The sequence below is a fragment of the Chelonoidis abingdonii genome, chromosome 2, assembly GCF_003597395.2.
Source record: "Chelonoidis abingdonii isolate Lonesome George chromosome 2, CheloAbing_2.0, whole genome shotgun sequence".
Classification (NCBI taxonomy): domain Eukaryota; kingdom Metazoa; phylum Chordata; order Testudines; family Testudinidae; genus Chelonoidis; species Chelonoidis abingdonii.
The window spans coordinates 181,922,098-181,935,415 of NC_133770.1; the positions used below are offsets into that span (position 1 = coordinate 181,922,098).

General features: G+C 39.3%; 1 protein-coding gene across 1 annotated transcript in view; it reads right to left on the reverse strand.

The window, feature by feature from the left end:
- LOC116816208 (uncharacterized) overlaps positions 1-13,318 on the reverse strand; it is a gene marked incomplete at its 5' end in the record, with an annotated part of 265,924 nt that overhangs the window by 107,974 nt on the left and 144,632 nt on the right. Inside the window, 2 exons of the mRNA XM_075062012.1 lie at positions 1,070-1,322; positions 4,248-4,466. Of these exons, the coding sequence (XP_074918113.1) occupies positions 1,070-1,322; positions 4,248-4,466 (472 nt within the window). The remainder of the gene's footprint in view (positions 1-1,069; positions 1,323-4,247; positions 4,467-13,318) is intronic.

Sequence of the window (13,318 nt, forward strand, 5' to 3'; positions counted from 1 at the left end):
AGGAGCCGTGGTTCCCTGCCTGTCGGGGACAGAGAACTCTGGGGCTGTGGGCACCGGTGCTCTCTGTCCCTTGCAGGTGCAGGACCATGGCTCTTTTTGAAGCTGGAGAGAAGCCGCAGCCCCGCACCTGCAGGGGACAGAGAGTACCGGTGCCCGCAGCCCTGGAGTTCTCTGTCCCTGGCAGGCGCGGGGCCGCGGCTCCTCTTAAAGTCGGAAAGAAGCTGCAGCCCCGCACCTGCCAGGGACAGAGAGCACCAGTGCCCAGAACTGGAGTTCTCTGTCCCCGGCAGGCGGGGTGCTGCGGCCTCAATGCACCACTTTGAGGACCACTGAAAAACTGGTTTGAAACCCCGCTATACCATGATCCTGCATTTAGCGCAATGGAATTTTTTGGACCCTAAAGGTCGCGTTATAGCCAGGTTTCACTGTATTTTCATAACAGTACTACAACGGAAAGAAACATTTAAATAGGATGTTTTCAAGAAGCAGTATCATCTAGTAGTTAGAAATCTAGGATGGCAGAAGTCATGAGACTTAGTTCCATCCCTCATAGTGCATTTCTGAATAACCTGGGAAAAGAAATTTAAGCCTCAATGCCCCCATCTAAATTGGACCTTTCTAAAGCACCTTGAAATCCTAAAAGAGGCCACCAAAATTATTTTAAATGTTAGACTTTCAAGTGCAAAGGAGAACAGAACGCTATTTTCATTAGATTTTAATATCTGTTTCATTGCTTAGAGAAAGATGAAATACTTGTAATTAGGACCACTCAGTAACACATCTCATACATCGTTTGTTGCAATCCTTTCCAAAGCAGATGCAATCATTCCAGCACTAGACTCTTTATTTTATCTGTATATTTGTTAGTACAGTCCTCTTAATTTTACACAGAAACAACAGACGGTGTCCGTCAGACGAGAACGCAGTTACTAAAAAAGTAATAACAAAATTATTGCATTTATTTTTAACTTTCATATGCAGTTGCCAGGGGTGGAATTTCACATCATTCACTGAATAAAACAATCTTCTACGTCAAGGACTTATGTCCAAGTTATTTTAAGTGACTTACCCCCAGGAATGCATCCACTACAAACACTGCCAAGGGGTCTAGCACTGTCCAGAGTCCCATAGCCATGATAAACTTTGACAAGAAGGAAGGGAATGAGTCAAACAGTTGCTGACAGCCCCATCTGATCAGAACCATAAGCAGCATCACTGCGTTCAAGGTTAGAGGTCCCACCACAACCATGGCCAACTCTTCTCTGGTAAGCAGCAAAGAATTCTGATAGCAGAGTTCCACAGTGTGAGGGAAGAGCTGGAACCTGGAAATAAGCAAAGCAAAATGCATTGGTGAGGTGATCTGTATAGCTGGATATACCATGCTAAACATTAAAAAATAATTAATTTGCATAATTATTGCCCATGTAACTATTAAGTGCCCAGAATAATCATGATCCAGTGTGTGATGATAATAGCAGCACCCACTGTTTGAGTGTCCTTAGGCTAAATTCCTAACTTGCCCCAAATCCTATACCATATGCAAAGAAAATGGACTATCTGACCACACAGTATGGTGAAGCTATCTGGGAAAATAATGTTTCTCCATATTCCATATCCCCAATTCACTTTCAGGCAAGCTGAGGTGTACAGGTCTTTCTAAGTGGCCAGGACAGGCTGAGGAGATGTATTAACTACTGCAGCCAGCCCTCCTCCCTCCCCCTCCCCCACACACTATCAGTCAGATGGACCACTATGAGCACAATCCACAAACCCAACCCTCTCTTAGCAATACATAAGCAGTCCCCCAAACAGACAGGTACGTAATGTCGCAAAACCCACAGCTTCCTGAACCAGTACAGAGGTGCCATCTAGAAGTGTGCCATCATTCTCAGTAGTGTTTTGAGAAGCTCGCATTTCTGTTAAAGGCAATGAACAGACACAATCTGCAGAAGATACACCCTGACAATCTCTTATGTATTGTTGATTACATAAGAGTGCTGAGATTCAAGCCAACATTTTCAAACTAGGGTGCCTAATGTTATGCCCCTGCATCCAAGTTAGACCATAAAAAAGGAGCTGAGTACCTGTGGTTAAAGTGACTTCAGAGGGATAAATGGGTCCTCAGCTCTTCTGAAATATAGCCTCTTGTATTCAGATGCCTAAATATGGCTTTAGGGGCCTAACTTTGGGCACCCTGGTTTTAAAATTTTGGCATTAATCTGGGTGGCTGACTGATATAGTTGTGATATTGTTTGTATGGGTGTGACTGGCCCCTACAACCAGCTGTCAATTTCTGTTTCCTCCTTTTGACCAGGACCTTCAGCTGATGTGTGAGAAGCACTACTGACTACAGGTCTGCTAACTGGCCTCCCTAAGTCACCATTGCATCCAAGCAGCTACTGAAATCTCCCCCATCTTGAGTGAGGAAATGAGGATAGAGACAAAGGGAACCTTGGTTTGTAGTAGACCTAAGAGACTTCCTCTCCCACCCCAGCAATACCCAATGTTGGCCAGAACCCTCCTAGGTCCCATGATCCAGGGCTTTGGAGCTATGCTCTGGCTCCACTCCAGCTCCACGCAAAAAACTGCAGCTCCACTGCTCTGGAGCTGCTCCATGCTCCAGCTCTAGGCTCTGCTAGAAAGCCCTGTCATAATCAGTTTTATTCTAGGAACTGGCCACATTACTGTCTCCTAGTTCACCACACTAGGCCTTCATGGTGCTGTGAGGAAGAAGAAAAATCCTCAAATACAGTCTTGCCCTGCAGAAAAATTACTTCCTGATCCCCTAGACAGTTGATCTGGATAGATACACAGCAAACATGGAGGCTTCATTTTTTTATTATTTGTTTATATATAATGGAGATATACCTATCTCCCAGAACTGGAATGGACCCAAAGGATCATTGAGTCCAGCCCCCTGCCTTCACTGGCAGGACCAAGTACTGATTTTGCCCCAGATCCCTAAGTGGCCCTCTTAAGGATTGGGCTCACAACCCTGGGTTTAGCAAGCCAATGCTCAAACTGCTAAGCTATTCCTCCGCACCCACAGGAACCAATAACATACAGGGAACCTGCCTGAGCACTGCTGCTGTCATCTAGTCTATCCCATGCCAGTGCACAGTTGCTCCCCCTAAATTTTCTGGAAAGAAACAAATATTGTAATAGGTTGCAGAGTGGTAGCCATGTTAGTCTGTATCAGCAAAAAGAATGAGAAGTTCTTGTGGCACCTTAGAGACTAATAAATTTATTTAAGCATAAGCTTTCATGGGCTAAAACCCACTTCATCGGATGCATTTTCCACTGCATGCATCCGATGAAGTGGGTTTTAGCCCACGGAAGCTTATGCTCAAATAAACTTGTTAGTCTCTAAGGTGCCACAAGTACTCCTCATTCTTTTTGCAAATATTGTAATAGTTCTTCTGGAAATCTCTGAAGAACATTTTATTTACTGTACTTAAAATTAAACATATCAACTGGATAATATTTTCAGATGTGTTTATATTTGTACTTAATTTATCAAAAGCAATGGAAATTCCACCTGGGACAGCCTGAATGTCATTTGGATTCTCTTTAACTGACCTCCCTACATATATACTCATATCTCTCATAATCCACATTCAGTAAAATGATTTTTTAAAATAAATATTTATCTCTCTATCTACCTACAGCCTCAGCAGAATCACTTTTACTGAACTCACGTTTTTCCAGATGATAGTGGCATAGAAGACTACCTTTGTTAAAGTTAAGTTCAATTATTTGAATTCTTTGCTCCTCTCAGTAAAGGGGCTGTATCAAACTTAGATTACTAGAAAAATAGTGTATGTATAAGGTACTTTAATAAAATCAAATTGTGAATGCAATACTTCTCGATTTGTTCTTTTGTGGGTTTTTTTTAATCCAAAATGATAAACGTTTCTTACAATAAAATATATAGTGGGTGGCAGGGGGATATACACACAAGCACACGCACAATGTACAATATTTATAAAGCCCCAACAATTTTGTCTTTTGTTTTAGTGTCACTTGAACTGTTAGGACATGATCTCATTAGAGATTCACCCAAACTAAACCTCATATCCCCACCCTCCTGAACTTGGAAGTTCAGAGCTGGATTTGGATCCAAACTTTGAAGCACAGGCCTGATCTGCCAATTCTCATCTTAATGTGAAGGGAGTTTCTTGTTTAAATCCCATGCATTTAGTTACTGGTCTGAATATCTAACAGTAAAGGAAGGAAATGGAACTCACTTTGCAACAGGAACTGCGATGGCTTGAAGAATGAGCCATTGACTACAATAATGCAGATAAAGCCGCACAAACCAGAGTAAAACTATCAGTAGAATAATGAACCAGAAGTCCCAAGAACACCATTGCGTCAATCCCAGTTCTGAAAAGACTCCATACATCCCGAAATGGAAATGCTCGATGATTTTTCTGAACACTCTCACTTCAACAGCAGAATGGCAACTGGAAATGCACAGAAGCAAAACAAACAGGAGTCATTCTGGGATGCATAATGAATAACTGTTCATGAAAGGTAGATATAGTGGAAACCTGCTGTATGGATAAATTTGGGCAACCACACTTTTATCATTACTTTTGACTGATCGCTACATCTAGATCCATAAAATAATGCACTTGCCATATCAGATATACATATATACACAAACAAAGGGAAAATTTTACTCTGTGTTGTACATTCACACTGTGAATTTTGTCTGTTCCTTTCTCTTACACACACAACAGGAAAACATTGGCTCAGAGAGGTTACAGATGGAAAAAATATTTTATGTTATCTGCTCCATCCCCTCCCCCACTCAAATGCAAGATATATTCCCTCAGAGAGATAATGGATCAGATATTAAACTGTCACAGCAGCTTTAATCAAGCCAGTATTTTGATATTACTTTTTATTCTTCATAATTTTGCTACAGAAGCAGGCATTTTAGTAAAAGCAAACACACTTAAAAATGTGGAAATAGGAGCCAAAATGCATTTAACAGAGAGAGAGACCTTGGAAAGTTTTTCTTAATTAGAAGTTCATTTCACACAATTGAAGTTCAGATGTAATCTACATAATGAGATTGATGTTATGCATTCAAAATCATATGACCAGTTTTTTCGACAACAACAAAAAAATAAAGTAATTTTCTCTAGACTTTTGCTTTTCTTTTATTTGCTTACTAATTACTCTCCACGAATTATCAATAATTTCCTTTCTGACAAAATGATACCAGAACTGTCAGACATATTTATTTCAATTTAATAAGTGAAGTTTAGTGTTTAGGGTAAGAAAGTGCTGGTTGGTGCTTCAGTCTAAAAATTTTGATACATTAAATGGACTAAAAGTCCTTTTGAAACTAGCTGCCATGTGAAAGAGAAAACAGAAAGGAAGTTACACTATATAATACTCTACTAGTCAATGTAGTATGATCTGGCCTTTAGTTAATTACCATGACTCTTCAAAGGAAAAAAAGAAAGAAATCAGAAGCATAGATGCAGGCTTGGCATTATGTTTTCAAGAAACTGGAAAATCTCAGCTGATTCAAAACTGAAAAGACAGTCGCTTCTTTGACCTTTTGAAACTTCTAACTAACTGCTATGCTTATCTCCATTGATTTAAATGACTAAGCAGCTCAGATGCACAGCTCCAGAACCAAGTATGAGGTCATTATGATCTTACCATCAATTGTACTGATGTAGTCCTTCAAAAGTTCAAAAACATAAAGATCTTTTTGTGGAATAAAATATGCTGTGCTTTTTCTAAGTCTATCATATGACTCGAGAACAAGTAACAGCAATAGTTGCACTGTGCACTTTTATCTTCTCTTTAAAGTTTTTTACTGCTGTTTTATTTTATATGCCCTCTTCTCCATATGGACTACAATTAAAATTAGAAAAGGGAAAAACCTCAAAAGATTTTGAATTTGGTCTTGATTTGAATAGGCACTTAAACTGTAGATACTCTTCCACATCTACCCAGGCATCCTGAGTCTGCAAAGTATAGCTAATAATCTGATGAAAACAGATTTTCTCATGAGATTTTGGTTCTTCCTGTTTCTGATCAGGTAGAAAATACTTCAATTGCAATTCTGTCATGGTAAGCCTGTTTGGAAACAGAAGTATGAAATAATGGCCAACATTTCTAAGAGATTCAGCTCAGATTTGGTTCCAAAGGATTTTGAGAGGATTTTCTATATTTTTTTGCACTGGTGGTTCACCCATCCCTAAATAGAATCCAAGTCAAACCTGGAGAAGCAATAGTCATATTTCACAGGAGAGTTTCCTCTTCCTGAAAATTAATTCCTTAAATTGACATCTCCATCTCTCAGTTGCATAATCCTTCTCTTGTTCACCTTTAAAATAATATTTTCATTGTTTTGAGCATTGTACAGTTTCATCAGCACCACTTCAGCTTTCTTCTGTTCTCTTGCTTGGTAATATATGAATGGCATGACCATCCAAAGACAAAAAGTGGCCTCTGACACTGCCCATGTTATATGTACCACAGAAATCGATCTATGGGTTATAATGCACACACATCACTAAAAATTCACAGAGAGGCAAAGGGTAGCTGTTAGGGTCACACATGCAATTCCTACATAACTGGTAGTTTGACCTACCAGGGCTTCCAAAGGTTTGGGCCATTTAGTATGCACAAGTGCAGACCAGTCTCAAAATCTGCAAAACAATCTATGCTACACATCTGTATTTACCACACCACTAATTGAAGTAAAATTATGAACCCCTACCTCATACTGCTTACAATCTATTCATGTGAATAAGTGCTCATCAGTATAAGTAATGGATTCACAATCTAGCTCTCAGTAAGAAAGAAAGAAAGAGAAAGAAAGAAAGAAAGAAAGAAGTCACTATTATGTCAGTTATATCAGACACATGATTGACTTTGAAATTATATATAAAAAAGAACTATTATATTGTATGTGCTCTAAAATCTGCAGGCTGTTATTATACCACACTTGCTTACTTTTGGCAGAACTTTACAACTTGAGTAGTCCCATTGAAATCGAGGAATAAGGTACTCCTTAAGGAGAGCAAGGGTGCAGAATCTGTCCCATGGTTTTGATAGATAGATAGATAGATAGATAGATAGATAGATAGAATTTATTGCTTATGAAGCATGATATATTGACAGCTCAATTCAAAGTAATTTTCTGATCTTCCACTGAATAATCAGAAGCATTTCAAGTTTTCAGTCCTGCACTACCAGTGTCACAAATCCATGTCCGAGAAGGATCACCTCTAGAGGGGAATATGCAATCTTCATGTCCATGCTGTTCTTAACCTCTGTGATGAGCGATACAGTTAGTGCCAGAAGCAGGCGTGTATTTTCCACTAAAAAGTGAATTGAGACCACCAGTTCATGTCAAATAAACCACCAAAGAGTCATCAAACAGTAATGATCACTTAAGGTCATTTTATCAACTTAGGCTACATTTGAACCAGCCACTCTAGAGATGCAATGTTCCATACTTCCTTTATAAAATGCCTCAAGGCTTTTAACCCCAATACCATTACTTTGTAAAGACGTATAATTCAAAAAAAAATCAAACTGCCAATGTTCTTTGGTTTAATTTTTATTTTAAGAAAACAAAACTTGGTTGTCATTCAGTGAAACACACAAGTATCTATATGGTTTCCTGAAACTTAACAAAAGAACTTAGGCTTAGTTAATTCACAATGACCATTTTCAAAGACTTACCCAACATGGACATCAGAACACACTGAAACTTATGAGGATTGAAAAGAGTGGTCCATTCAGGGCTAGTAAAGAAATTTCATGCTAGATAGTCTCCATAATGAAAATATCAGAAGAAAGGATTAAGGTGTCACAAAGCCTACAAGAGATCAGTTCCTGAACGAAGAGCAGCTGACTCAAACTCAACCCAAGCAAGACCAAAGTGATGCTGGTAAGCAATGGGAAATGCTTTGAAGAACTAGCCAAGACACTTCTGTCTACCTCTTCATCCCCTTCATTAAAGGCATCCAGCGTCACAGCGATTCCTACTTCTACAGTGATTCATGAATTCATTATCTCCAGACTGAATAACTGTAATTCACTAAGGCTGAATGTGTAAACAATGCAAAGACTCCAGCTGGGACAAATGCCTGACTCCTCTAGGATTTAGACCACTGTGAGTATATCCACCCTGTTCTCTAGTCTCTCCATTGGTTCCCAGTCCACTTCAATTACCATTTTTAGTCCTGAGTCCTAATGCTCAAAGCAATTAATGGGTCGATTCTCAGCTACATTAAGGACCACATCCTCATCTAGGAATCAACAAGATAGATACATTCCTTTAGGATGATGCAGATCACAGAACCCAGAATGAAGCACATGAGCACGGGGAACAAGGCATTCTCAGCTGAGGGGATCCAGCTGTGCCACAAACTTCTAGAGGATATCAGATGAATCCAGATTCAGAGGAACTTTGGGAAACACTGAAAAATCTCTCTCTCTGATAATTTTCCCCATTATAACCAGAATGACTTTGATGAGGGAATGGATTGCAGCATGGGTTTACCTAGGTAAATCATACCACACTAACCTGATTTCCTTCTTGGAGAAAATAACTGATTTTTTTTTTAGAAAAGGAAATTCAATAGATCCTAATATATCTGGCCTTTAGTAAAATATTTGACATGGTATCACATGGTACCATAGAAATTTTTAGTTAAAGTAGAGAAGATGGGGATTAGTACAAGAATTGTAAGATGGATAAGGAACTGGCTAAAGGAGGGAGGGCAACTGGTTGTTCTGAGAGGTGAACTATTGGCTGGAGGGATGTTACTCATGGAGTTCCTTAACAATCAGTCTTGGGACCAAACTTATTCAATATTTTTATTGACCTTAGCACAAAAAGCAGGAATGGACTAAAGAAATTTGCTGATGATACAAAGTTGAGAGTCACTGCCAATACAGAGGAGGACCAGAATATTATTCAGGATGATCTTGAAGACTGGAGTAACACCAGTAGGATGAAATTAAATAGTACAAAGTTATATTAATGCAGTTAACATGCAGTTAAGGTCTAATAATAAGAACCTCTGCTACAAGCTGAGCACTCATCAGTTGGAAGTGACAGAAGAGAAGAGAAACCTGAGAGTGTTGGCCTATCACAGGATAACAATGGAGCCACCAGTGTGATGTGGCTGGAGAAAAGGTAAATGCAGTCCTAGAATGTATCAGGAAAGGTATTTTCACTAGTGATAGAGATATATTAATGCCATTAAACAAGGCAATGGTAAGACCTCATTTTGAACAGCGTGTACAATTCCGGTCACCTATGTTCAATAAAAATGAATTCAAACTTAAGCAGGTGCAGAGAAGAGATACAAGGGTGATCAGAGGAGTTGAGGGCCTATCCAGTGCTTAATTTGTGTCAGGGCTTACCATGGCTGAGCCCTGGGACTTCTAGAATTGGCAGTTCATAGCCCTGGCACCGCTTGGATTGTCGCATCAGTTATGAAAGTAAATAGTTGCTTGAGCCCCAGCACCTCCTTCATTACAAATTAAGCACTGGGCCTATCTTATGAGAAGAGACTGGAAGAGCTAGACTTGTTTAGCCTAGCAAAAAGAAGGCTGAGAGGGAACTCGATTGCTTTCCATAAATATATCAAGGGATTAAATACCAGGGAGGGTGAAGAGTTATATAAGCTAAAGGATAGTGTTGGCACAAGAACAAATGTCTATAAACTGGCTATGAACAAATTGAGGCTGGAAATTAGAAGAAGGTTTCTAACCTTCAAACGACTGATGTTTTGGAACAGCGTCCCAATAGGAGTAGAGAGAGCTTGACAAATTTATGAGTGCGATTTTATGAGGGGGTTGCTTGTGTAAGGGGCAGGACTTAGCAGGCCAGAGGCTCATTTCCAGTGTATGTTTTATGTTACTAAAACCTCATGCTGCCGGGCTTCTTCTGGCCACCTGCAGGGGCAGGAAGGGATTCCCCCCTCAATGTGTTCAGGGTTGTATTTCTTCGTGGTCTTCTTCCTCTTAAACATCAGAGATGGCCGCAGCTAGAGATGGGACATTGGATTTGGTGGGCCAGTGCTCTGAGCTGATGCCAAGCATTCTTTCTCAGGGGTTTGCCTGGCTGGTCTTTGCCCACATACTCAGTGTCTAACTGATCATCATATGTGGGGTCAGGAAGTAGTTTTTCCCGAGGCCATATTGGCAGTGAGTTGGGGGGAGGGGTGGAATTCTCTTTCCTCTGCAGCATGGGGTGCAAATCACTTGCCAGGATTATCTGGGTACATTTAACCTAATCATTTCCCAGCCATTGCAGGGACCTTGGGCACTGGTGCACCTCAGTCCCTCCTATTCCCTTCCTGTGGCACATAATAGACTTGTCTCCTATCAGCTATAATTTAGGTTACTGGGTTTGGTGTATGGTTTCCAAATGGCATTGGTAACCTGTGATAAACATGAGATCAGAATAGATGATCTAGCAATCATTTCTGGCCTTAAATTCTATGACAATATTAACTACCTCCTTACTTCCATTCCCCCCATACACACACATACATTGTAAAAAGCACGATCAAACAAAGGAGAGCTTTCTAGACATTAGAAAAGCCTGAAATATTTTAAAGTAAAATATATATATATGAAAATTCAAAACATTTCAGGGTTCTCTATACTATATATAGATGTGTGTGAGTAAATGTACATACATGTGTATGTATATATATAATTTGCTTTCAGTGATTTGGTGCCAATTTTAATCATGGACTTTGATGATATTTTCCACTTTTGGAAATTGAAAAAACAGAATCCTTTTTATTATTTAACTTTTCAAACAGTTGCCAGGAGTATCCATACTCTGTCAGTTCATTCCTTATGCTTATTATATAATACTCTGAATTGAAGATGTTCAACAAAACCTAAAGGAATAATTCAGAAACACAACGCATTAATAATAATGGTAGTTAGTTCTCACATAGCACTTTCATCTGCAGCTCTCAAAGCACTTTAGGTCATTATCCCCATCACACAGATGGGGAATCTTATGCACAGAGAGGCACGGCAACTTGCTTAAGGTCACCCAGCAGGCCAGTGGCATAGCTAGGATTAGAACCCAGGTCTTCTGAATCCCAGCTCAGGACTCGATCTACTAGGCTTTAGGAATAAAGTGCCCAAACCAACTTGCATTAAGGTCAAAGGGAGCCTTTACATTGACCAGTCCCAAACTAACCTTTAAATTAAGATGAACTATCCTTGAACACTCATTAACCTTGGTATATTTTTTCCTTTGCTAGTGCTTTGAAAGTTGAGGCATAGTTCTTAAACATGGTTTTTCATTCAATATCTTATGCGGGAAAGCATGAAGTGTGTGAAGCAAGTGCAAACAGGCACCCAAAATATTTTAGCTGGTGTTACTAGTGAAAACTTGCAAGTGAAGTGACAGTGCTGGCAGATACAACTTCTAGGAGATTTATATGAAGTTTGCTCTAGGGAAAAGAGCATGAGGGTTACCTTTTAAAAACCCTTCAACCAGGGGATGGAAAGTGAATAAAACTCCAAACGAGAAGACACACGAGCAATGTGTCCATTATTAACCCATTATTCCTTGAATTTAGTGGTAAGTAATTCGGCTGAATGCTTCTGTTCTAGGACACTAGTTTTGTATTTTTCTTTATAAAACACTAGAGTAACAAGTAGCAGAGATGGTATTGCAACAAAAAACAGGTCAATTGTTTCAATAAAATGGATAATAAGAAAAGAAACAACACAAAGACTCTCAGGTTACTCTTTATGATTTTAAAAAATAGTAATGACTGATCTAAGGCACTTTGGGTAGTTTGGGGTAAGGTAGAGCTATCTTGCTGAAACTGTAGTGAAAGTTTGAGCAATGCCCTGGTAGGCTTAGTTTGTATTCTGAAGCTAAGGGCTAGATTCACAAGCTGATATAAATCATCATAGCTCCATTGACTTTCACAGAGCTACACTAACTTATGTCAGCTGAGGATCTAGCCCTAAATGTGTCTATTACACTCACACAATGTAAAGTAAACCAAATAAATGCAGTAAATCATCCCATGAAGCCATAGGGGAAATTTAAAGTGCAGAAATACATTGAAAAGTGACTTTATGAAAACGGTATCATGAGGCTTCACATTTATTGCATCCCAATGATTTGCATTATACATTTATTCAGTATACAAGTAAAAATATGTCTTTCTCTAAATGCCAGTCATGGACATTTATCATGGAATCTGAAAATCAAGCTAGGTTCTTTATGGCCCATACATCACAAACAGTAATAAAGATTCTGCAGGACAAATGATGTCCTCATTTATACCTGTGCAATCCTATTACCTTGAGTGGAATTGGGCAAGTATAATGGAGGGCATAGCAGAAGACAATGTTGTTGGTACAAGGTATCCTTCAAATGAAAAATAATTAATATATCTGTTGATCCTGTGTGAGCTGGAATGAAAACTGATTCATTCTTCTATGTATGACACTAATAAATCAAATATTATTCTTCCTATATAATGCTTTAAAAGGAAGTGTCATTATCTTAGTCTGTAAAAGAGGGAATTAGAGACACAGATAGGTGAAGTGACTTACCCAAGGTTGCCAGCAGGCCAGCGGTAGAGCTGAGAAGAATGCCCACATCTCCAGACTCCCAGATTGGTTCTCTATTTGCTAGGTTCTCAGGTAGAATATTACTTTTATGTCTGACTTTATATTAAGCAGAGAAGGCTCTGAATACAAATGGGGAGAAGATATGCTGAAGAAGTTGTCATTTTTACATGGTTGCTTTTCAGAGTGTAGCCATGTTTAAAATTCCTGACTTTGTGAGCATTGACCAAGCAGCTAAAATCAAAGTCTATGTTCATAATGAGCCTTCATCATTCATGATGTTGTTATAATCTGAACCTGGATTATTGGAAAGCAAGGAGTGACTGAAGTTTGATCTATGGCTGCATTTAAAGATCGGTGGCAGAAGAGAGAAAGGGGCATTAAGTATTTCCATTAAATGAAAATGCCTGCAGAAGTGGGGATTTATGCTCCAAATTGTTGAAAAAGTAGGAGTAGCAGTATGGAAGAAATGCTGAAAATCACAGCAGGTTTATATTCAGTTGTGCCTGCAGTGGTAAAAAACTGCCAAAACAATGCCAAACCCCAAAACCCTAAAAAAAACGAAGATAAGCCCATTATCCCAATCAGATTTGTTTTGGTTCACTGAAATGCACGTCACAATAGAATATGAGTGCACCTGGCACCACTCACTCTGCCAAAGTACTGAAACTCACTAGAAACCTCTGCAGAATTGCTACAAAGGGCA